Source organism: Hyla sarda, chromosome 9 (assembly GCF_029499605.1).
Source record: "Hyla sarda isolate aHylSar1 chromosome 9, aHylSar1.hap1, whole genome shotgun sequence".
NCBI classification, from domain to species: domain Eukaryota; kingdom Metazoa; phylum Chordata; class Amphibia; order Anura; family Hylidae; genus Hyla; species Hyla sarda.
The window spans coordinates 150365532-150391004 of NC_079197.1; the positions used below are offsets into that span (position 1 = coordinate 150365532).

A 25473-nucleotide genomic window follows, 5' to 3' on the forward strand; every position below is an offset into this window, starting at 1 on the left:
GAGAGAGAGAGAGAGACAAGAGAGAGAGAGAGAGAGACAAGAGAGAGAGAGAGAGAGACAAAGAAGAGAGAGAGAGAGAGAGAGAGAGAGAGAGAGAGAGAGAGAGAGAGAGAGAGAGAGAGAGACGAGAGAGACAAGAGAGAGAGAGAGACGAGACAAGAGAGAGAGACAAGAGACAAGAGAGAGAGACAAGAGAGAGAGAGAGAGAGAGAGACAAGAGAGAGAGAGAGACAAGAGAGAGACAGACACAGATATATATATATATCTCTCTCTCTGTTTTCTTGTTCCTGGAACACCCCTTTAATGGACTAAACAGACCACTAGAGACTACGTGGGAGATCAAAACCTGTGCTGAGTAAGAGCGGTGCAGTTGCCCATAGCAATTAGATTTATTTTACAGACCTTCTAAAAATGAAAAAAGCAATCTTATTGGTTGCCATGGGCAACTGCACCACTTCCTCTACGGCACTGTTTTTTTAAAATAAATCTCCCACTGTGTTTGGTCCACTTCCCGAACATATTGCACTTTTGTTTGTAGGACTCTTGTGTTCCTCTGCTCTTTATAAATAAAAATACACATTCAGGAAATAGACTGATTTTGCTATGGGGCCCGACTTATCGCCATTCTCCCTCCCCCACACTGCCATTCCTCCGTCTTTGAAACATGCTGTCGGCAAGCATATACAGTAGAATCTCCCAATACAGACACTCATGGGGAATTAAAAAGTGTCCACTATTGAGAGATGTCCCCTATTGGGAATAAAAAAGGCTCAAAAGCAGGGAAGGGGGGGGGGGGGTTGAATGATGTGGCCGGCAAACATACAGAAGCATGAGACCACTGTTTAAACATTGGTCTTCTGCTTCAGTGCTGGGGCATCTGCAGGGGGGTGCAGTGGGGGCCTGGGCCTCTTACTGTGGTATTGGCTGTACCTCCTGACGGCAGCCCGGTGTGCAAGGTAGGGTCAGCACATAAGCTTGGCTGTCACCTATTGGGATTGTTTTGTCCCCCTATTGGGAGTGTCCGCGTCCACTATTGGGAATGTCCCCTATTCGGAGGGTGCAAATACATTAAGTCTTATGGGACTCTGCCGGGGAATTAAAAACTGTCCGCTACCGGGAGGTGTCCGCTACCGGGAGGTGTCCGCTACCGGGAGGTGTCCACTAAGAGATTCTACTGTAAGCCTGTTGTAGGTGAAGCAGAACTCCCCACGAAGGGGCAGGACTGGAGTTTGATACAGCAGCACCCCCGGTAATCCCCTGCCAGGCACCCAAAGTCAGAGCTCACTGCCCTGTGATGCCTGGCAAGAGATTGTTGGCATGCTCCTGGATAAAACTTCAGTCCGGCCCCCTTCATAGAGCATTTTGTTTCACCTACAGTATAGTTCAGGAGGTGGAGGGGGGACCACAGAACCACAGTTAGGACACCCTGTCCATCAGGCCCCATGGCAGTTGCATAGTCTGCCTTGATACTAACCTAACACAGTGTAATCCCATTGGAGGACTTAAAGATTAATATGTTTACTCCTTAGAACATTGGTCTCAAACTGTGGCCCTCCAGATGTTGCAAAGCTTCAACTCCCAGCATGCCTGGACAGTAGTTAAAACAACAGCAATGTTCCCTGCAATGGCCGTGGCCCTTTAATTATTTTATCTGATTATTGGGGGTCCCAGGCATTGAACCTCCACATGTAAAATAGGCTGCTTAAGTTATATTACAGAAACACCCTTGAAATCTAAAATGACATGAATGCACATTGTGTAATGAATTCAATGGATCAGGAGAAGTCTTTACCTTTATATCCCTGTACACCACGTTCCTGGAGTGGAGATATTCCAGGGCTGAGACTATCTCTGCTCCATAAAACCGTGCTCTGTCTTCCGTGAAGACTCGTTCCCGAGACAGGTGAAAGAACAGCTGTAGAAGTAGAAGTAGACAAATACCGTATTCAGCAACGCCACGTATAATGGAGGAACATTTGTTCTGAACCATCTAAATGACAGGTCAATCTACACAGCAGAGCTGAAAGTTTTCATATATTCTCATTATCTCACACAACATACAGTCTAAATGTAGAAAACAGTCATCCTCCACATAATGCAAGGACAGCATAACATTTCTCAACATACAGTGGGCACAGCTCACCTCTCCTCCATTAGCATACTCCATCACAAAACAGAGCCGGTCGCTTGTCTGGAACGCATACTTCAAAGCCTGTTGGAACAAATGCGAGTAAGAAAATCTGCAAAATAGACAGACGGCAAAATCCGGGAATACAATGTAAGACACGCACCGTTAAAAAGGGATGCCTCGTGTTCTGCAAGACTCTGCTCTCTGTAACTGTGTGAGCCACTTCATCCTGGAATCACAGCAGAAAAATGGTTAAATAACTGTATGGTGTTTTACTACTATCCACCCTTATTACTTATACATGAGCTGCGTTTATTTTTTTTTTTTGCATTTGTAAAACTCCATAAGAATGTGCAGGTTAAAGGAGAAAATTATGCAGTTTCTCATATTAATTCACCAACCAAACTAGAAAGTGAGTGCAGAAACCCCCTGCCAGAGAAGAAGCAGAGTATACATTTTTTATATTATATATATATATATATATATATATATATATATATATATTTTATATTTAATATATATATATATATATATATATATATATATATATTATATTTAATATATATATATATATATATATATATATTATATTTAATATATATATATATATATATATATATATATATATATATATATACATATATACATACACATACACATACACATACACACACACATACATATACACACACATATAATATAAAAAATAAAAAACTATACAGAAATGGATGCTAATAAACTGACTCCATCCAGCATAATCTGTTCCCCCAATGACAAAAAAAACAAACAAAAAATGTTGGCATAAACAATAGTGTAGTAGACCACATTAAAATTAAACAAACAGTGAAACCAATGAAAACAGTGTGAACCCACCCCAAGTGTCCCGATTAGTTCTGATTGAGACAACTAATGGCACAGATCTTGTGACAAGCCAATAGAATACATACACTGTCTATATAATTCGGATAAATTCTGTGCATTTTCAGGCCAGTGAACCCCACACTAACCTTAGCGATGATGACCTCTTTTCGTAAAATCTTCATGGCGTAGTAGCGACCCGTTTCTTTTTCTCGAACCAGGATTACTTTTCCAAATGTTCCTTTTCCCAGCAGCTTCAGATAATCAAAGTGATTCATTGTCTGGAGACAATAAAAATACATGAAAAACATAGTAAGAGGTAAGCATTCGTAGAATACTCAAAGCAAATGTGTTCACATTATAATGTCCAGTTTCGGACCTTCAAATTTATATGCCTACTTTAAGGAGGTACTCCGCCCCTAGACATCTTATCCCTTATCCAAAGGAGGCTCGTGACATCACGGCCGGGCCCTGCTCAGGACGTCACGGCCACACCCACTCAATTCATGTCTATGGGAGGGGTCATGACAGCCATCACGCCCCCTCCCATAGACTTGCATTGAGGGGGCGTGGCCTTGAAGTCACGAGTGGGGTGTGACCATGTCGCAAGCCTCTGCCCCGCATAACCAGTCATCCGGCACGGTGTGAAGTTCGCTCCGTGCACGGATGTCTGGGGTGCCGCAGCAGAGATCGCGGGGGTCCCCAGCAGCAGGACCCCCGCGGTCAGACATCTTATGCCCTATTCTTTGGATAGGGGATAAGATGTCTAGGGGCAGAGTACCCCTTTAAGACCTTAAGTTTATAGAGGAGTTCCTCATTCCAGTTAGTTAAGGCTGGGTTCACACCACGTTTTTTCAAATACGGTAACCGTATACGGTTTTCCGCAAAAAAAACATATACGACCGTATCCGAAACCATATGCATAGAGAATGCATTGTAAACCGTATTCCAAATGTTGTGTACGGTTGCATCAGTTTTGCCTTGGATACGGTTTTGCCGATTTTTCAACCGTAGGCAAAAACGCTGTCGACCACGATTTTGCCTCAGGTTGGAAAACCGTATGCGAACCGTATGCGGTTCTTTTAACATCTATGAGAACCGTACACAGAATTTCAGAATACGATTGCACACGGTTTTTCTAATCCGTTTTTGGAGTTGACACATGCGCAGATTGGAATTTCAATAGAACAATAGTAACTTTATTAAAAATTGCTGGAAAACTAATTCCAACAAAATAGCAAAACCGTTGGCAAAAACTGATGCAAACTGATAGAACCGTACGGACGTTTTGGAACCGTATACGGGGAAAAACCGTATACGTTTTAATTTGGAGTCATACGGTTGTATACGTTTTTCAGCGGAAAACTGTATACGGTAACCGTATGTGAAAAACGTGGTGTGAACCCAGCCTTAGTTAACACAGAGAGCTGTTACAAAGAGCGTGCCTCTCTGGAGGACCTGGCATGTCTATAAATTACAGAGATCTCAATGATTTCTATGGGAACCATGTAATGCTCCATTCCTCCTGGGGTGGCGCTGCAGAGAACCTGCTGTTTAATTGTCCCATAGCTGATCACCAAGTTTTCTACCAGTGGGACACTGTTTCATTGGCCTCTTCTAGAAAAACTTGTGAGCGTGAACAATATTTAAATAATATATAAAAAAAAAAAATAAATACAAAGCACTAGTGAAGACACAATCTTTGCAGGACAATAGACATAGCTGGTCGCTGCAGCAACAAGTGGGAATTGAGGGCGCATAAATAGCAATGTGAATTTTGTTCATTTTTTTTTATGTAGCCTCCAGTGCTGCAAATATTTACCTAGGATTCCCTAGGATGGGGTTGTCCTGCAATACTATACACAATCCAAGAGCCTGTATCTGGGGATAAAAAACTGTCCAAATTTTTCTAATAAAAAAAAAAGAAAAAAAAGAAAAAAAAAAAGAAAAAAAAAAAGAAAAGCTTTCTACTACCTAAAGTGATGGCCTGACACCTGTCAGATGGACTAAACCTTTGGGATAACTACTGATCCAAAGGGTTAGAGAATTGGTGTACTTGCAAGGTTACAAGGTGAATTTAGCTCTTGATTCTGTTATTAAAGGGGTACTCGGGAGGAAAATGATTATTTTTTTATTAAAAAAAAATTTAAATCAACTGGTGTCAGAAAGTTAAACAGATTTGTAAATTACTTCTATTAAAAAAATCTTAATCCTTCCAGTACTTAACTGCTGAATACTACAGAGGAAATGTTCTTTTCAGAACACAGAGCTCTCTGCTGATTCACGAGCACAGTGCTCTCTGCTGACATCTCTGTCCATAGCAGCATATGTTTGTTATGGGCATTTTCTCCTACTCTGGACAGTTCTTAAGATGGACAGAGATGTCAGCAGAGAGCACTGTGCACGTGATGTCAGCAGAGAGCTCTGTGTTCCAAAGAAAAGAATTTCCTCTGTAGTATTCAGTAGATAATAAGGATTAGGATTTTTTTATATAAGTAATTTACAAATCCGTTTAACTTCTTGGCATCAGTTGATGAAAAAAAAAAAAAAAGTTTTCCACCGGAGTACCCCTTTAAGCCAGAGATAGCAGAGCTATTTCTCACTGTTTCCATTTTAGGGGATGGGACCAGAGCTGGGCTGTTTGCCAACAGAACACATGCAGGACTTCCTTTACCTTACTTCTCTGGCCAATGACAGCACATATTACACATGACAGAGCTGGTAAAAATATATTGGTGCAGGCTGGCACTGTGCTGGGAGATTATTTATAGTACATTTTTTTTTTTTTGCTTTTTTTTTTGGAGATCTTGAAGAGGTCACGGATGCACAGGCTTTGCAAACTAAGGTGGGGAGAATTATACTACAGCAATGTGGCCATACAGCATTATGCACATTGGTATTTGCACACTATACAGCTGTGCTGAACTTCATGGATGTTGAGAGATAAGAGGAAAGCCTTGATTTACCTTTCCGGAACAGTGTGGATCATCTTCAGCAGTTTGCAAGTACACCGCTCAGACTTACTCCCCTTCACATAGCACATGCTAAGCCCCTCCCTTGATTTCACGGTTTCTAGAAGAGTTTTTACCAATCAGGGTGCCCCCCCCCCCCCAGCTGTTGCAAAACTACAACTCTCAGCATGCCCGAACAGCCAACGGCTGTTCGGGTATGCTGAGAGTTGTAGTTTTGCAACAGCAGGAGGCACCCTGGTTGGGAATCACTATTCTAGAAACCGTGACATCAAGGGAGGGGCTTAGCATGTGCTATGTGAAGGAGAGTAAGTCCGAGCTGTGTACTTGCAAACTGCTGAAGTGTCCATAACAGGCAATGGCAGATTGCAGGAAAGGGAGACTCCTAGTGGCCAAGATTCAAGAGCTGTTTTTTTCTGGGGTAAGTAGTCATTATCGGTAAAACGGATTTGCAAATATGTTAGGATTTGCATAGGACATCACAGAGGGAGATTGTATGAAATGTCAATAATGATTTACGTATCTTCTGACGCCGAGTAGTAAATGCAACTAGTAGGGCTCCCCTCCCAAGTGTTGGAACCACAGGATGAATGTTATCACTGGCCAATGAGATGTACATTCAATATCACTTACTACTTTGGATCGTCCCTTGGAATCGCCTATGTCCATCTGTTCCGTACTTGGTGTGTCACTAGGAGATCCACACTTGATGTCCATGGCCTCCTCCTCTTCATCATTCTCCTGGTTCTTTAAACTGTTGGCTACAGTCTGTATCGCCCTCATCCACTCCTCCCTATATAAGTAATGCCATTATTATACACAGACAGAAGCAGGATATTGTGCAATGTGCATGATATTTTTGTACTGTAATACGATTTGTGTGCCCCAGTACCTCCTGCTGAGAGCGGGATCTGGCTGATCCCTCCATCTCCACGTCATGTACATTGCTTGCAGAACATCGAGCGTGGGGCAGGATGGAGCCTGCAGTCCGTATTATAATCACTGACAGATGTCAGCACGTTTTTATTTTTCCCCCTCACAGCTCAATGTAGTACATTGTTTCACATAGGTAGAGAGATACGTGAATCAGCTCACCAGGTCAGCGTCCTATCCACAGCGCGGCAGGTGTGCGGCAACACCAATGTAGTATGAAGAGAAAGAATTGCCAGCGCGGAGTATGCAGAAAAATCACATTTAATTGTCTAAAATCAGAAACACAGGTCCGGAAAACATGATGACGCGTTTCAGGTGTGGACTGCCCTTAGTCATGACTAAGGGTGATCCACGCCTGAAACGCGTCATCATGTTTTCCTGACCTGTGTTTCCGATTTTAGACAATAAATGGGATTTTTCTGCATACTCCGCGCTGGCAATTCCTTCTCTTCATTGTTTCACATACATATTTTTTTCGGCCCTTTGTACCTTTCTTCGGGGGTGTCCACGTGAAAAGTGCGCTCGATGACTGTAGTCCACTGCAAACAACGGATCACAAAAGTGTTGGGCCGAGGCCGCTCTGTCTTCATAAGCTGACATTCTGTAAAAGAGATTGAGGTTACCCATCTAGTAGGCTGGCATGTTTAACATCGGCACAGTAACATACACTAGTTAAAGGGGTAATCCCATCTCAAAATGGTATAGAGTCAGACTCTGCATTCCCTTTTGGGACCCCCACCGATCCTGAGAATGAAGGGATCGCAGTGATGATCCCGTATGCCAGTTTTTTTTCTTTTCCGATATCATGCCCTGTCACTAGTCCTACAGTGCCATATGTTTTATCCCAGAACAGCTGCACCCATGTGTTTTATTACTCTAACTTGGTCATATGATTACCAGTCAGACTCCAAACCTTTCATTGCTTAAAGGGGTATTCCAGGAAAACTTTTCTTTATATATCAACTGGCTCCAACTGGCCCCAGAAAGTTAAACAGATTTGTAAATTAAAAATCTTAATCCTTTCAGTACTTAGGAGCTGCTGAAGTTGAGTTGTTCTTTTCTGTCTTACTGCTCTCTGATGACACATGTCTCGGAAGCTGTCCAGAGTAGGAGCGAGTCCCCATAGCAAACTTCATATGCTCCGGACAGTTCCTGAGAGAGACAGAGGTGTCAGCAGAGAGCACTGTTGTCGGACAGAAAAAAACAACTCAACTTCAGCAGCTGATAATCCTTCCAATAGTTAAGATTTTTTAATAGAAATTATTTAAAAATCTGTTTAACTTTCTGGCACCGTTTAAAAAAAAAAAAAAAAAAAAAGTTTTTTCCTGGAATACACCTTTAATGGTCAGAAACAAATGCCAGTTTTGGGTCTATATAATACCGTATATACTCGAGTATAAGCCGAGTTTTTCAGCACGATTTTTCGTGCTGAAAACACCCCCCTCGGCTTATACTCGAGTGAACTCCCCCACCCGCAGTGGTCTTCAACATGCGGACCTCCAGAGGTTTCAAAACTACAACTCCCAGCAAGCCAGGGCAGCCATCGGCTGTCCGGGCTTGCTGGGAGTTGTAGTTTTGAAACCTCCGGAGGTCCGCAGGTTGAAGACCACTGCGGCCTTCAACATCATCCAGCCCCTCTCACCCCCTTTAGCTCTGAGTACTCACCTCCGCTCGGCGCTGGTCCGGTCCTGCAGGGCTGTCCGGTAAGGAGGTGGTCCGGTGAGGAGGTGGTCCGGGCTGCTATCTTCACCGGGGAGGCCTCTTCTAAGCGCTTCGGGCCCGGCCTCAGAATAGTCACGTTGCCTTGACAACGACGCAGATGCGTCGTTGTCTAGGCAACGGCTCTATTCCGGGCCGGAAGCGCGGAGAAGAGGCGCCCCCGGTGAAGATAGCAGCCCGGACCACCTCCTCACCGGACCACCTCCTCACCGGACAGCCCTGCAGGACCGGACCAGCGCCGAGCGGAGGTGAGTACTCAGAACTAAAGGGGGTGAGAGGGGGCTGGATGATGTTGAAGGCCGCAGTGGTCTTCAACCTGCGGACCTCCGGAGGTTTCAAAACTACAACTCCCAGCAAGCCCGGACAGCCGATGGCTGCCCGGGCTTGCTGGGAGTTGTAGTTTTGAAACCTCTGGAGGTCCGCATGTTGAAGGCCGCAGTGGTCTTCAACCTGCGGACCTCCGGAGGTTTCAAAACTACAACTCCCAGCAAGCCCGGACAGCCGATGGCTGCCCGGGCTTGCTGGGAGTTGTAGTTTTGAAACCTCTGGAGGTCCGCAGGTTGAAGACCACTGAGGGCGAATGATGAGAAGAGGATGATGAAGGGGGGGGGTGTGGGGATGATGAAGGGGGGTGGGGATGATGAAGGGGGGGGGGGGTGTGGGATGATTACAAGGGGATGATGAAGGGGGGATGTGTGGGATGATAAGGGGATGTGTGGGATGATGACAAGGGGATGATGAAGGGGGGATGTGTGGGATGATAAGGGGATGTGTGGGATGATGACAAGGGGATGTGTGGGATGATGACAAGGGGATGATGAAGGGGGGGATGTGTGGGATAAGGGGATGTGTGGGATGATGACAAGGGGATGATGAAGGGGGGATGTGTGGGATGATGACAAGGGGATGATGATGAGGATGTTAATGACGGGTCTGGATGATGACAGGGGGGGATGAGGTATTTCCCACCCTAGGCTTATACTCGAGTCAATAACTTTTCCTGGGATTTTGGGTTGAAATTAGGGGTCTCGGCTTATACTCGGGTCGGCTTATACTCGAGTATATACGGTAGTTATATAGCTCCCCTTCAGCTATATCTGTATAAATGCTGCTCTCTCTATGGAATCAGGAAAAATAGTAGAAAAACATCTCCCCTCCAGCTATATTTGTATACTGCTGCTTTCTCCATGGGATCAGGATATATAGTAGTTATACACCTCCGCTCCAGCTCTATCTGTATACTACTGCTGCTGCTGCTGCTGCTGCTATCTCTATGGGATCAGGATATATAGTAGTTATACACCTCCCCTCCAGCTATATTTGTATAATGCTGCTGCTGCTGCTGCTGCTATCTCTATGGGATCAGGATATATAGTAGTTATAAACCTCCCCTCCAGCTATATTTGTATAATGCACAAATTGAACTGTAAAAATCCAACAAGTAAGTAGTCTAAAGTCTGCAAATCTTCATAAATCTCAGTTGTGATTTATAGGCCACATCACATTTGCCTCATTGCAATACTTCACTAAAAACAAAAACACTTTGAAGAAAACGCATCTAAACTGCAAGTAATGTGGACAGACACCTAACCATTTAGGAGTCTAATGAGTTCACATGGGTGATCTCCAGCACTAGCAGCCTGATAAGATGACCAGGTGCAGTGATCAAACTCCTGATCCTCAGCCAGAGGATTCAATGGGAAATGTAGGCAGCATTAGGCTATGTTCCCACTATGAAATTTCTGAGCATAAGTCTATGAGACGCTGCATTTCTGAGCGGTCCTAATGCTGGCATGTTCTGTGCAGACATTATCCCATGCCTGCCACATCAGCAAAAGGAGGTATACAAAAGGCTTACATAAGAACCTCTACATTATTTTCCAATAGCAGCCTATGCTGCACAATATAAGCAAAAATAAATACATTTCCTGGAGTGCTTCTTTCAATTTGTGGGGGTCAAAAAAGTCAGAACATCAATCATATGATGTGTCATCACGTTATAAGACGAGAATACGCCTTTAGTACATCCTGTGACTTACCTCCTACAGAAAAGTTGTTGAGCGGTGGGAGAGGCATACTGTGCTCGGAGGAATCGGGCTTCTCCTTATAGCCGATAAAAGAGCCATCGCTTTTCAGAAGGAAATACCTGGGTCTCCAGGTCTTTATGTACTCACCTAATGCAGGATAAATGTATTATAAGACATAATTATATAAAATTACAAAAAAAATCTAATTCATGATCCTTGTATTTTCAAAAGGCGGTAAGCTGCTGCCAGATGAGTCTGGCAGCGGCTTATTTCCCCTCAATTCTACTGAGAATACATGTGCATCGCCATAGCATTTGGCTATTAACCCCTTAAGGAAGTTTTTCAGTTTTTGCCTTCTTACCTTTTAAAAATCATAACCCTATAAATTTTCCACCTAAAAATCCATATTGTTACTTATTTTTTGCGCCAACAATTCTACTTTGCAATGTCATTGTCATTTTACCCAAAAATCCATAGCCAAACAGAAAAAAAAAATCATTGTGCCACAAAGTTGAAGAAAAAACGCAATTGTGTAACTTTTGGGGGCTTCCGTTTCTACGCAGTAAATTTTTCGGTAAAAATGACACATTATTCTGTAGATCCATACGGTTAAAAGGATACCCTACATAGGCTAGAATTCCACTTTGGTTTTTTTCCAGCTTTTTTTTTCCACTTCAAATGCATCTGACGTTTTTGCATTTGAGTTGAAATTGCATTTTTGGCCTCTTTGGCGTTTTTTTTTTCAAAATGTTGGGTACCAAAAAAAAAAAAAAAAAATATGCAGTAGTGTTGGGGAAAAAGGTAAGGACTTTTATCCTTTTTTTTTTTTTTTTTTTTTTTATAATGAACTATTAATTTTTAATAAAGTATGTATTTGTGTTTCACTTTTTTTTTTAGGCAGTACTACTCCTCCCAGCATGGAACAGACTGTGCTGGGAGTAGTAGTACCTGTACTAATAGACATATCGCCCCAGGTGTCAATCCTGACACCCGATGTGATCGTCCATAATATAGCAGAGATGTGGAGCGGCTCTATACATCACTCACATCTCTGCTCTGTGCTCCGGCCAGTGATGTGAATAGAACATCATTCATTCATATTTTCTGCCCAGAGTGGGGATTGGCCGGATGGTTGTAGCCAATCACAGCTCTGAGGGAAATATGAATGAGTGATGTTCTATTCACATCACTGGCCGGAGCATAGAGCAGAGAAGTGAGCACTGTATAGAGCCGCTCCACATCTCTGCAATAGATAGGACGATCACAGGAGTGACACCTGCTGTGATCTGTCCTTAATTGCAGGTACTACTACTCCCAACATGGAGCACACTCCAGTAGCCAAAGGCTGTCCGGGCATGCTGGGAGTTGTAGTTTCGCAACAGCTGGCGACACCCTGGTTGGGAACCACTGGATTATGATAATGCTGGACATTGGCAAAGAAAAATAAACTGCAGAAATATGACATCCGTATTTAAAAGGTTCCATGTCGGGAACTGTCCAGAGTATGAGGAAATCCCCATAGCAAACCTCTCCTGCTCTGGACAGTTCCTGACACGGACAGAGGTGTCAGCAGAGAGCACTACTGTGGTCAGACTGGACGACACAACTTCCTGTGGTTACAGCAGCTGATAAGTACTGGAAGGATGAAGTTTATCAAATAGAAGTAATTAACAAATCTGTTCAACTTTCTTGCACCAGTTGATTTGAAATTTTTCTTTTTCTTCATAGTACCCCTAGATGATTCCCAGTGTACCTTTTACACCCTTGCCATCTGGGCCTTAATGTATCAGGGCGTACCTGTGAATGAAGAGGGCGCAGGAGCTGCGCTCGCTTCATAGTGCTGTGTAGCCGGGCACTCGCTGCTAATAGCATCGGCGAACTTGTCGCTGCCCTTCATTAACCCTTTAGATGCAATGATCAGTGCTGATCACAGCATCCAAAAGAATAAATGACAGGTGTCTGTTATTCTGTGCTGCTCATCAGACCCCTGCAGCGTGATAGCGAGGGTCCGATGAGTTAAAATGACGGAGGTGGTCCCCTTACCCTTCTACTGATAAATTGTCGCTGAAATGAGCAAAGCGATAAACTCCCAGTGCAATAGCACTGTAAAGTGGGTGCAATCTAGTGATTGCGTAAAATGTTCCCCTATGGAGACTTAAAGTTAATAAATATACATCTAATATATATATATATATATATATATATATATACACATATACACACATACACACATATACACACACACCTCATCCAGGATTGCAGATCAATGCGAGCTGTGGCAAGAAGGTTTGCTGTGTCTGTCAGCGTAGTGTCCAGAGCATGGAGGCGCTACCAGGAGACAGGCCAGTACATCAGGAGACATGGAGGAGGCCGTAGGAGAGCAACAACCCAGCAGCAGGACCGCTACCTCTGCCTTTGTGCAAGGAGGAGCACTGCCAGAGCCCTGAAAAATGACCTCCAGCAGGCCACAAATGTGCATGTATCCACTCAAACGGTCAGAAACAGACTCCATGAGGGTGGTATGAGGGCCCGACGTCCACAGGTGGGGGTTTTGCTTACAGCCCAACACCGTGCAGGACGTTTGGCATTTGCCAGAGAACACCAAGATTGGAAAATTCCCCACTGGCGCCCTGTGCTCTTCACAGATGAAAGCAGGTTCACACTGAGCACATGTGACAGTCTGGAGACGCCGTGGAGAACATTCTGCTGCCCGCAACATCCTCCAGCATGACCGGTTTGGCAGTGGGTCAGTAATGGTGTGGGGTGGAATTTCTCTGGGGGGCCGCACAGCCCTCCATGTGCTTGCCAGAGGTAGCCTGACTGCCATTAGGTACCGAGATGAGATCCTCAGACCCCTTGTGAGACCATATGCTGGTGCGGTTGGCCCTGGGTTCCTCCTAATGCAAGACAATGCTAGACCTCATGTGGCTGAAGTGTGTCAGCAGTTCCTGCAAGAGGAAGGCATTGGTGCTATGGACTGGCCGCCCGTTCCCCAGACCTGAATCTGATTGAGCACATCTGGGACGTCTCACTCCATCCACCACAGACTGTCCAGGAGTTGGCGGATGCTTTAGTCCAGGTCTGGGAGGACATCCCTCAGGAGACCATCCTCCACCTCATCAGGATCATGCCCAGGGGTTGTAGGGAGGTCATACGGGCACGTGGAGGCCACACACACTACTGAGCCTCATTGTGACTTGTATTAAGGACATTACATAAAGTTGGATCAGCCTGTAGTGGGGTTTTCCACTGTGATTTTGAGTGTGACTCCATATCCAGACCTCCATGGGTTGATAAATTTGATTTCCATTGATAATTTGTGTGATTTTGTTAACACATTCAACTATGTAAAGACGAAAGTATTTCATACGATTAGTTCATTCATTCAGATCTAGGATGTGTTCTCTTAGTGTTCCCTTTATTTTTTGAGCAGTGTAATGTAATGTAATGTTATATATATATATATATATAGAATATATATAGAATATATATATAATATATATATATAATATATATATATATATATATATATATATATATATATATATATATATATATATATATATATAATATATATCTCTAAAAAAAAAATTTACAAAAACTTATCCAAAAGTCCCAACAGAACAAAAATCTTACCAATTAAAACAGACAGATCAGTGCTCCTGCTCTGGACAGTTCCTGACATGAACAGAGGTGGCAGCAAAGAGCACTGTGGTCAGACCGGAAAGAACTACAAAACTTCCTCTAGAGCATACAGCAGCTGATAAGTACTGGAATGATCAAGATTTTTATATACAAATATTTTACAATTCTTTATAACTTTCTGGAACCAGTTAATCTGAGAACATTTTTTATCCCCCCCTCCGGTGTACCCCTTTAAGGTAACGTGATCATGGAAATGGAGTTTAGTACCTTATTGTTTTTAAGAAGGTTTAGTAAAGTCAACGCTGTAGACTGACCGTAAAATAACGATACGTCTTCTCTGTATTATTTCCAGTGTTACATAAACAGGCCATTGGCAGGAAGCCATACTATACAATGTAAAGCGGCAGCAGCGCGTCACTCCGCGCACTAAATATAGTAAAATACTGAGGAGTAATAACTACTCAAGAGGAGATGAGACGGACACATCCTGACCTCAGGATTAAGCCAACAATACGCACAGTATGTAATGTAACACGGTACAAGGGTCACAACGTCATTCTGCACCTACAACTAGAGATGAGCGAACTTACAGTAAATTCGATTCGTCACGAACTTCTCGGCTCGGCAGTTGATTACTTTTCCTGCATAAATTAGTTCAGCTTTCAGGTGCTCCCGTGGGCTGGAAAAGGTGGATACAGTCCTAGGAGACTCTTTCCTAGGACTGTATCCACCTTTTCCAGCCCACCGGAGCATCTGAAAGCTGAACTAATTTATGCAGGAAAAGTCATCAACTGCCGAGCCGAGAAGTTCGTGACGAATCGAATTTACTGTAAGTTCGCTCATCTCTACCTACAACCCAAGACATTATTTATAAAGCATGGGACAGTGGTTTCTAAACTGTGGCCCTCCAGCTGTTGCTAAACTACAGCTCCCAGCATGGCCGGACAGCCAACAGCTGTCCGGCCATGCTGGGAGTTGTAGTTTTAAAAAACATTGGAGGGCCACAATTTGGAGACTATTCTACACCACGTGCTACCTACGTAATTCGGTAGTGGATTAGCCCCACAGTCGCCATATCACCGCCAGTGCAAACGGTTGGTAGGAAGCAGACAGTCCTACATTGTAATCCGTTACGTCTATTGTTCCTTGCTGTCAGCCATTTCAGACTGAGGTAGTTGGGGGGGCATCTGTATGATTAATAGGATCCTCTTTTCCCTTTAAATGGTGTCCCAGGTGGAGCAGGGCCTCATGTAGGGAAAAGGTTAATGTTACGCTAGGTAATTTAACACACAAGCGTTCCAAAAATAGCCTCTAATCATTGAGCTAATTTTACCGGCTGCATGTCAGGCGGGGACTCTGCGCGCTATCGCGGCCATGTTTTTTCAGGATCCCAATAATGCATTTTCTTTCAGTAGTTTAATATTATTTAAAGCGGTGGTCTTCAAATTGTGGACCTCCAGCTGTTGCAAAACTACAACTCCCAGCATGCCCGGACAGCCAACGGCTGTCTGGGCATGCTGGGAGTTTTAGTTTAGCAACAGCTGGAGGCCCACAGTTCTCTGTTGACACCCTTGCTAGAATGCTGGGAGCAGACCTACAACGTGTCACTGTATAGTCATATGGTGATATACATTGCCCAATGGCCATGTTAAAAAATTTTTTTTTAAATTTATATATACATTATATATATATATACATATATATATATATATACACACACACACACTATATATATTATATACATACACATACAAAAAACACACTAAAACACTGATGTATAGGACAGAAAAGTTTAAGGCATACTAATGTGTGCAGTCAGAGTATGTGATCTTACACACGCATGCGTCTCCCTCCTCCGTCAGTATCTTGATGTGCACACGTCTGTTTACTATTGTTTACTGCTTGGAGAACGCTCAGAGGAAGTGACACTGCCCCCCTGGTTGTACAAGAGATGGCTGGCAGCTGATAACATCGCAGTGCCTGTTGCAATATGTACAGCGGGGCCTGACAAACGTGTTATGAATCTAGGAGCCAGCAAACAAAAGATAGGAGCCAGGAAGCCGCAAGATCAGTCATTTGTGTCCCATCATCTCCCGTGTGTCACTGTCATTAGTGTCCCCTCATCTGTTCCTGTGTCAGTCAAAAGTGTCCCCTCATCTCTCCCTGTGTCACAGCCATTAGTGACCCCCTCATCTCTCCCTGTGTCACAGTCATTAGTGTCCCCTCATCTCTCCCTTTGTCACAGCCATTAGTGTCCCCTCATCTCTCCCTGGGTCACAGTCATTAGTGTCCCCTCATCTCTCCCTGTGTCACAGTCATTAGTGACCCCTCATCTCTCCCTTTGTCACAGCCATTAGTGACCCCTCATCTCTCCCTGGGTCACAGCCATTAGTGTCCCCTCATCTCTCCCTGGGTCACAGTCAGTGTCCCCTCATCTCCCCCTGTGTCACAGTCGGTGTCCCCTCATCTCTCCCTGTGTCACAGCCATTAGTGTCCCCTCATCTCTCCCTGTGTCACAGCCAGTGTCCCCTCATCTCTCCCTGTGTCACAGCCATTAGTGTCCCCTCATCTCTCCCTGTGTCACAGCCAGTGTCCCCTCATCTCTCCCTGTGTCACAGCCATTAGTGTCCCCTCATCTCTCCCTGTGTCACAGCCATTAGTGTCCCCTCATCTCTCCCTGTGTCACAGCCATTAGTGTCCCCTCATCTCTCCCTGTGTCACAGCCATTAGTCTCCCCTCATCTCTCCCTGTGTCACAGCCAGTGTCCCCTCATCTCTACCTGTGTCACAGTCATTAGTGTCCCCTCATCTCTCCCTGTGTCACAGCCATTAGTGACCCCCTCATCTCTCCCTGGGTCACAGTCATTAGTGTCCCCTCATCATTGTATCAGTAATTAGTGCCCCTCATCACTGTGTCAGTCATTTGTTGCCCTTCCTCCCTCCCTCCCTGTGTCACAATCAATTGCGTCCCCTCATTTCCCCTGTGTGTCAGTGTCACACAGGGGGAGCTGGAGGTCCACAATTTGGAGACAACTAGGCTATACGGAAACAGGAAAGTCAATAAGGCTGGTGGGGAGAAGAGACCAGGGACCACCCCAATATGACTTGTGTCTCAGGCAGTAGAAAAGTGATGACCGGTTCCACCTAAACCCCCCATACAGAGTACACCAGAGATGTTAGCCAAACGCAACTGTGGGACTGACCACCTAATGTGTATTTGGGGGGTTCCCTACTTTTCTCAGACAAAATTATGTTTTTTGGGGAGAGAAGGATTGGGCATGTTGGATTTTAGCTTCCTGGTCCATTTGTTGTAGCTACGAGGATTAGAACAACATAGCGGCTGTCCTTCAAAAACCACACCACTCCTGTCCTAAGGTTGGATGCGGTATTGCAACTCGGCCCCATTCCCTAAATGAATGCTTTTACAAAAATATTTCATCTTGACCTTCCCTGCAAGTTTAACTACATTAGTTGAGACAGGAATACCCCTTTAAGGTATTCTACACTCCCAGGGGGAGATTTATCCAAACCTGTCCAGAGGAAAAGTTGCTGAGTTGCCCATAGCAACCAATCAGATCGCTGCTTTCATTTTACAGAGGCCTTTTCAAAAAAGAAAGCAGTGATCTGATTGGTTTCTATGAACTCAGAAACTTTTCCTCTGGACAGGTTTGGATAAATCTCCCTCCCCCCCAGTATTTATGTTTGCACAGCATAAATGTGTTGCAAACTCACAACCAAAAAAAACCCCAAAAAATAGGTGTGGGGAGAGCTGCTGCCTGTTGGAGTATCTCTGCTCCCGCTCCTGGGGGGTCTCACAGCCTTGTATAAACTATTACAGGATCATCATGCCCCATTCCCAGGTGGCACAGATAACATGATCCCACCGCTATCATACTGCAGTTTTGTACGACATAACATGGCCGTGTAGGGAGCAGGAAAACCTGGGGCCTGGGCCTCCCTCTCGCCATGCAGAGGTGTGTTTTTTATTAGGCTTCCGCCTCTGGTATTTTAGGAATGCAGAAAGGTCAGGCAGGGTTAGAAGAAATCACAGGAAGCCCTGGGGCTCGGGCTATAGAGGGCGATTGCCCATTCAAGCACCGCACAAAGAGCGGAGACCACCGCGCCATCACAGGGGTCTCTTTTTTAGAACTCCTTTAATTAGATCTGCTGATGGATGCATTGGAGGGCGTATTTCTTTGTTTTGCATCAAAGCGCGTTACGCAAACCACCTGTGAAGTGAAGCATGTGCGCCGTAGAGTGTTACCGGGGAACAGACGTGCGCTGAATAGTGATGAGACCCCGGGAGAAAGCGGCCGCGATAATTGTGAGAAGTGCTAAATATACAGATTTATTAAATCCTGTCCAGAGGGAAAGTTGCCCAGTTGCTCATAGCAACCAATCAGATCAATTATTTTTGCAGAGGCCATTTAAAAAATAAAAGAAGCGATCTGATTGGTTGCTATGGGCAACTCAGCAATTTTCCTCTGGACAGGTTTTGATAAATCTCCCCCATAGAGTTTACACAATGGGCCAATACAGCAGTCACTAGAGCCAAGTTTCCCAACCAACAGCTGGAGGCACACTGGTTGGCAAACACTGCACTAGACGCCCCCCAACAAATAATAATAGGATATACACTTTATAAAATGGGAACACCCCATTGTGATTTGACCACAGAAATCATCAAGTCTACAGTAAGTTTTGCCAAATCCAAACCTAATTCGAATCAGCCAGTGATCCATTTTGGACTGGGTCACATGGGGCGTATTTCACGCTGTAGATGCGCCAACGGCAGTCAGAGGGACTGCAAAGCGTCCTCCCAGCTTGGGCCGGGTGACTGTGTACCCGCTCGTAGCGGCGGATTTCTACTGTGGGAAATCTGCCTCTACGAGCAGACACACAGAGCTACTTGTCTGCAGCCAGGAGCTCAATTTGCAATTTTCTTTTTGTGACTGCCAGTGGCGCATACGCTGCGGATGCGCCCTGTGTGACCCTGCCCTGTCTTAAATAAAAAGTAGAGTAGAGTAGAGATGAGCGAACTTACAGTAAATTCGATTCGTCACGAACTTCTCGGCTCGGCAGTTGATGACTTTTCCTGCGTAAATTAGTTCAGCTTTCAGGTGCTCCGGTGGCTGGAAAAGGTGGATACATTCCTAGGAAAGAGTCTCCTAGGACTGTATCCACCTTTTCCAGCCCACGGGAGCACCTGAAAGCTGAACTAATTTATGCAGGATAAGTCACCAACTGCCGAGCCGAGAAGTTCGTGACGAATCGAATTTACTGTAAGCTCGCTCATCTCTACTCGGCCCTCGTGTATCTCCTACTCTCCCATAGAGATGAATAGAGAGCGTGTGCCGACCCCAGCTCTGTGCTTGACGAGAGCCGGAGCACCGTACAGGAAATTGTGGGGAGGGTCCCAGTGGTTGCACAATCAGACACTTCTCTCTTATCCTTTGAATAGTGCATACATTTTCCTACGTGGGACTTCTTTTTGATGGGCATGGTGGCTGGAATTGTGCGCACTATACCAAAAGACAGATCCTGTGGCTGCTATGGGGCCACTGGCGAGAAAGCACCAGCCCAGGATGGTTGCAACCCAATTGCTACTGGCTGATGAGAACCTGTGCAGGTCTCCCGCCTCCAGAGGGACTGCACTGTCAAAGACACTGTCCTGGGTGACCAAACCAGCACCATAACGGGTGCCCATTTGATCACTGCATTGGGGGCCCCCCTCATCCGAACAACATTTCCAGTATCACTTTTCCAAACCTTACTCACCTCTTTTTTGCAGCCAGCCTTCCTTCACCACCATTACTTCATTCATGGTGATAGAAAGACTAAAGGCCCGGGTGTGATCAATCAGCTCTCAGAGAAGGCACGGTGAAGACAAGGTGCTGGTTCTGAGGAGGGAACAAAGAACACTTATCAGGGACTGTCAAAGGAATACAAATACGGCAACATTTAAAAAGGACAATATATTCGTTTTCTATTGGGGACATCTGACCAAATCCTGCACGGACACAAAGGTAGCAAAGTGGTCCCTAAAAAATGTTGTGCCGTCTACATAAATGAGTTATGCCAACCCATAGGACGCTTCCGCTGTTGCAAAACTACATCTCCCAGCATGACCGGACAGCCTTCGGCTGTCCGGGCATGCTGGAGATGTAGTTTTGCAACAGCTGGAGGCACCCTGGTTTGGAAACACTGTTCTGCAATGTTATTCATCCCCCATAGTATACACTACAGCTCTGCCTGTTCAGATTGGCTACGGAGCACAAACACTAGCCCGTTGCCCCTTAGGAAAGCAGTGGAAGAGCAGATTCCTATTACAGCACCAGGGAGAAGACGTCTTATCCAGAGATCTGGTTAAGCAAACATAACAGAACTGCTATAGATTAATGAACTCCAGCCTAAAAAAAAAAAAAAAAAAAAAAAAATGCTTTTACTTTCACATTTTTGTTACGTGTTTTTCTTCTTCCCATTACCCCAGGGTTTCTTATCTGAAGCAGAGCTGTTTATTGCCATTGCTATGGATAGGACACAGGCTGCAGACAACCGTATCCATAGCAGATCTGTGCAGTAAACAAGGACTTAAAAAAAAATGTATAAAAAAAAAAAAAAAAAAACCTGCTGGCAAAGGATACGACCACATAAAAGATAAGCCACTCAAATAAAACCATGGAAGGAAGGCATGAACTGATCATCAATGAGGTCCGAGAGAGATGGAATCCCATCAAATAGCTCTGAAGAAGAGAGAGAGAGAGAGGTGGCCTTAAGGTAGAACAAAGAAGCAGAAGATCCAGCACTATTCTTTGCAGCTTTATTGAAACACAGCACTCGGATAAAATTAGCCAACACATCAAACGCGTTTCGAGTGCATGTGCTCTTTTTCGGTGGCCACCGAAAAAGAGCGCATGCGCTCGAAACGCGTTTAATGTGTTGGCTGATTTTATCCGAGTGCCGTCTTTCAATAAAGCTGCAAAGAATAGTGCTGGATCTTCTGCTTCTTTGTTCTACTATTGGGTGTTGGCCGGACACCGATCCGTGGACATTGGAGGGGTTTTGGTGAGCTGTACAAGTGTCTGTGAACTTTGCTGTGGCCTTAAGGTGTATCGGGCATAGCGCCGTACAACTTATAATGGCGGTGCCCGGTACTGCAGCATGCTTCAATTCACTTTAAGTGGATAAAGCTGCAAAAAAGCCGCAGTACCAGGGACAGCCATTAAAAAAAAAATCCCCAACATGTTAAAATCTTGTAGGACACTTTTATAAGCAAACATTCGATTGCTTATACAGTGGTCCCTCAAGTTACAATATTAATTGGTTCCAGGTCGACCATTGTATGTTGAGACCATAACTCTATGGAACCCTGGTAAATTGGTTCTGAAGCACCAAAATGTCATCCAAAAATAAGAAAAAAAAAAAGTAAGGATTAAAGAAAAATAAGTAGATAACTAATATAGATAAAGCAAATCCTTATATATAAAAGTAATAGAGATCTGCTGGGAGCTGTAATCACTGTCTATGTAGAGGACAGGAGCTTCTTCAGGGTACTGTACAGTACACAATGTCCTAAAAAAGTAACATGGAGCCGCCCCCATCTGGTGTCCAAAAGGAGCAGCTAACCCTGGTACAGGTAAAGAGTACCGAACATGTATATCTCCCTGTACTGTAGGGGGCGCTACCAGACACCAGTCAGTGCATACACTTCAGTAATACAGGGGTTTTACCAGTGAATGTCCATTCTGATTGGTCGGTACTTTCAGCCATTGACACATTTCACAGATCTGGACTGTCCGTACATTGTATGTTGAGTCTGGTTTCAAGTTGCAATGGTCCAGAAAAGACCATTGCATGTTGAAACTATTGTAAGTTGAGGGATCACTGTACTCATCAATACATTTACTTCAAAAGGTTACCATTTTGGTGCCATTTTTGGCACAGAGTCACATATAAGCCACAAACCCGTCACTAATCTCCACCTACTTTCTACTAAGTCACACCCATTATCAAGCAAGACACAAAAGTGTTGCGTTTCAATAGGTTTCATTTTGTTGTATAGAAAGGTGTAGTTGACTAATTGTGTAGGGCAGGAAAATTATTATGGTACAATGCTTTTTATTCTCTCAGAAACAAGGTATGAAAGACAAAGACAAACGCCAAATAAAATGTGACAAGTCATCTTAGTCAAGTTTTTCAGTGCAAATTGTGGCAGAACTCTTGCACATTGGCAATAGTAAGTTTGCCCCAGATAACCGTCTTCAGGGCGTGTAAGGTAATGTGCCCAGCATCTGTAACTTGACAGAATATGGGGCAGATATAAGGAGGTACAGGATGGGCCATTAGACTTAGGTGCCGTATCCATTATTCAACTCAAACCTACATGGAGGCATAACACAATAGATGTGCAAGACAGTAGAAAACCGGATTAGCATTACCGGTAGGCCGTTTTTTTTTAAATTCCTCCATGACAGCACCACAGTGCCTTGACCTATAAGGACAAGAAAGGCATAAACACAAGGGGTTAAAGGCCCCGCTTATACCATCCCTCACCAGTGAATTATAAGTAGGAACATCATGTGAATCTAAGGAGAGAAGAAGATGGTGCCATCGTGCAGGATTCGGGAGAATCTGGCTTACCGGTAAGATTAATCCTATTTTCTTTCCTCACCTCCAGGATTATTCCAAAAAATACCTTAGGAAGAGGAGGACTACTGCTCTATAGAGGCAACAGATCTGGTGGAACATTGTTTCACGCCCAGCAAAGAAGAAAGATTCTGGATTTTGAAAGCATCTGAGATGTTGTTCTATCTGGATGAAAGTATTTTTAGATACTTTGATGAAATCAATGTACAGCAGGACAGCTCATCTGACATCCAATGTATGGAATTTAGATGGTGTAGTTTTTGGAATTCTGACAAAAGATAGGAAGGATTACACATTAAGACTTATGGAAGACCAAGATGATTTTACATTGGATCTGCCTTTAAAAGGGGTACTCCGTCCCCTGACATCTTATGCAGCCACTGGGAATCCCCACGATCTCTCCTGCAGCACCTCCTGTTATCTGGTGCACAAAATGAGTTTGGCTCCATGCCTAACGACTGGCAACGCAGGGGTCAGAGGATCGTGAAGTCATGGCCCCGCCCCCTCAATGCAAGTCTATAGGAGGGGTGTGACGGCCGCCGCGCCCCCTCCCATAGACTTGCATTAAACGGCGGGCTGCGAGGTCATGAGGGGGTGGGGCTGTGATGTCCCAATTCTCCGGCCCCTGCATCGCCAGTCATCAGGCACGGAGCGAAGTTCGCTCCATGCACCAGATGACAGGGGGTGCTGAAGGAGAGATCACGGGGGTTCCCAGTGGCGGGACCCCCATGATCAGACATCTTATCCCCTATCCTTAAGATAGGGGATAAGATGTCTAGGGGCGGAGGGGTTAAACTTTCCAGAACCAAATTTCGATCCCACAATGGATAAAGATGAGACAGTCTAGGATTGAGCCTTGATGCTGTCTTCAAGAACCTCTTGATCCATCCATGTTCTGTCAGGTTAAAGTCATAGATGGCTGATAAAGTCACAACTTGCACTTAAAATGCTAGGTCTCTGGTCTTAAATGCAGCTGGCAGAAAGTCTCATATCTGGGGTATATTAGGCTCAGCTTTAAAATGAACACCAGGACAAGAACACTTTCCAGACCTTTAGGCAAATGGCATTTATTTTTTATCCGTAACCTTCTTTAAGAGATCTTTATTAAACAAGGTTGGCTTTTCAGGATTCATGCCGACAACTGCAGTTTCTAAAGTTAAAGGTAAATTGGACAATGCCAAAGAAGGTTCTGGAAGATGCATAGGATGGTTTACTGCCAACCTCTTTAGAAGACTGAAGCATCCTCTGAATAAGATGATCTTTGTTCTCTCCAACAGAATCTTCTGAAGAACTTTGGAGGATAAAGCCAATTTAAAAAGGACCAATGTTGGTCTTGGGAATCATGGAAAAGAAGGTCGTTGTCTCAGTTTTCCCAGGTGACAAACAAGTCTATTTCTGGAACTCCCCAAAGGTGAGTGACACATCTTCCATCAGGCACCATTCTCCTGGGTGTATAGTGTGTGGACTCAAGAAGCCTGCTTGTGTTTTCCGACACCTGAAGATGTGTCGCCAAGTAGGAGACAAGATTTCTTTCTGCTCATAAAAAGATCTCGGACAATAGAAGTTCTAGAGTTGTGCTACAGGAGGTGGACATAAAAGTTCTGAATAAGCTTATACTCCTGGGTTAGGCATTCTTGAATCCCTTCTAGTTTTCAGAAATTTGATGACTGGTTTCTTATCTGGAGGATCCTTTTTGGGCCCTTTTATCAATAATTAAAAAATTTCCCCTAAAATGGAATTCTGCATAGTTTAGATTTGAAAAAAAAAAAAAAAAGTGTGCCCCGACCAGTTCTTTAGCCAAAGGGCATAAGCACCCCACCTTTTGCTGCCATTGTTTGTGATTCGGCAGAGGAATTGGCTAGGAATCCTGCGGCTGTCTCAGTAGAGGCACAGATGCTATGATCTGTTCACAAGAAGTCTTCCCCGAGATGATCCTTCAGCTGGTTTTCCCACACAAGCATGGATCTAGCTACAATAGTGACAATGTTTGTTAAGAATGCAGAAAGTCTCCCAGGACCGTTTAAACGGGCTCTCTGCCTTTCAATCTATTGGATCTCTGAGATGAGAAGAGTCTTCGAAGTTGTCTTTTTTGTTACTGTAGTCACCTGCATGTTAATCTTCTAGGTGTCCCCCCCCCCCCCCCCCCCGGCACAGCCGTTGTCCACACAGTTAAGCCTTTGGTCTGCCAAGATAAGCCGCAAGCCCCAACTAGACCAGCCAGACAAGTGGTTTGCTACTATTATCCAACGCATGTAGCCCCCTAAAACAACAAATCATTCCCTACGTTGGGGTGCGACCACCAGCTCTTCGTAAAAGGAAGAAGGCCAGGCCTGAATAGATTCTGCCGGTCTAATTCGGTACCATTGGGGTCCGCTTTATACTTCTAAGGCAGGAGACCTTCATTCTCTTGCCTGCCCTAGTTGGGTCCGTTAAAGCACCAAGAAGTAGAGTAGAAGAGGGGCTTTTAATCAGTGTGTTTTTCCTGTCCCTATAGGTAAAGGTACAGGCTATGGTGCTCAGGCGAGGAGAGAAAGGTTGTTAAATACAGT

General features: G+C 44.5%; 1 protein-coding gene across 1 annotated transcript in view; it reads right to left on the reverse strand.

The window, feature by feature from the left end:
• AKT2 (AKT serine/threonine kinase 2) overlaps nucleotides 1-25473 on the reverse strand; it is a gene marked incomplete in the record, with an annotated part of 45877 nt that overhangs the window by 1418 nt on the left and 18986 nt on the right. Inside the window, 8 exon segments of the mRNA XM_056540754.1 lie at nucleotides 1793-1915; nucleotides 2144-2212; nucleotides 2292-2357; nucleotides 3136-3267; nucleotides 6589-6748; nucleotides 7378-7489; nucleotides 10647-10781; nucleotides 20057-20178. Coding sequence (XP_056396729.1) covers nucleotides 1793-1915; nucleotides 2144-2212; nucleotides 2292-2357; nucleotides 3136-3267; nucleotides 6589-6748; nucleotides 7378-7489; nucleotides 10647-10781; nucleotides 20057-20102 — 843 coding nt within the window.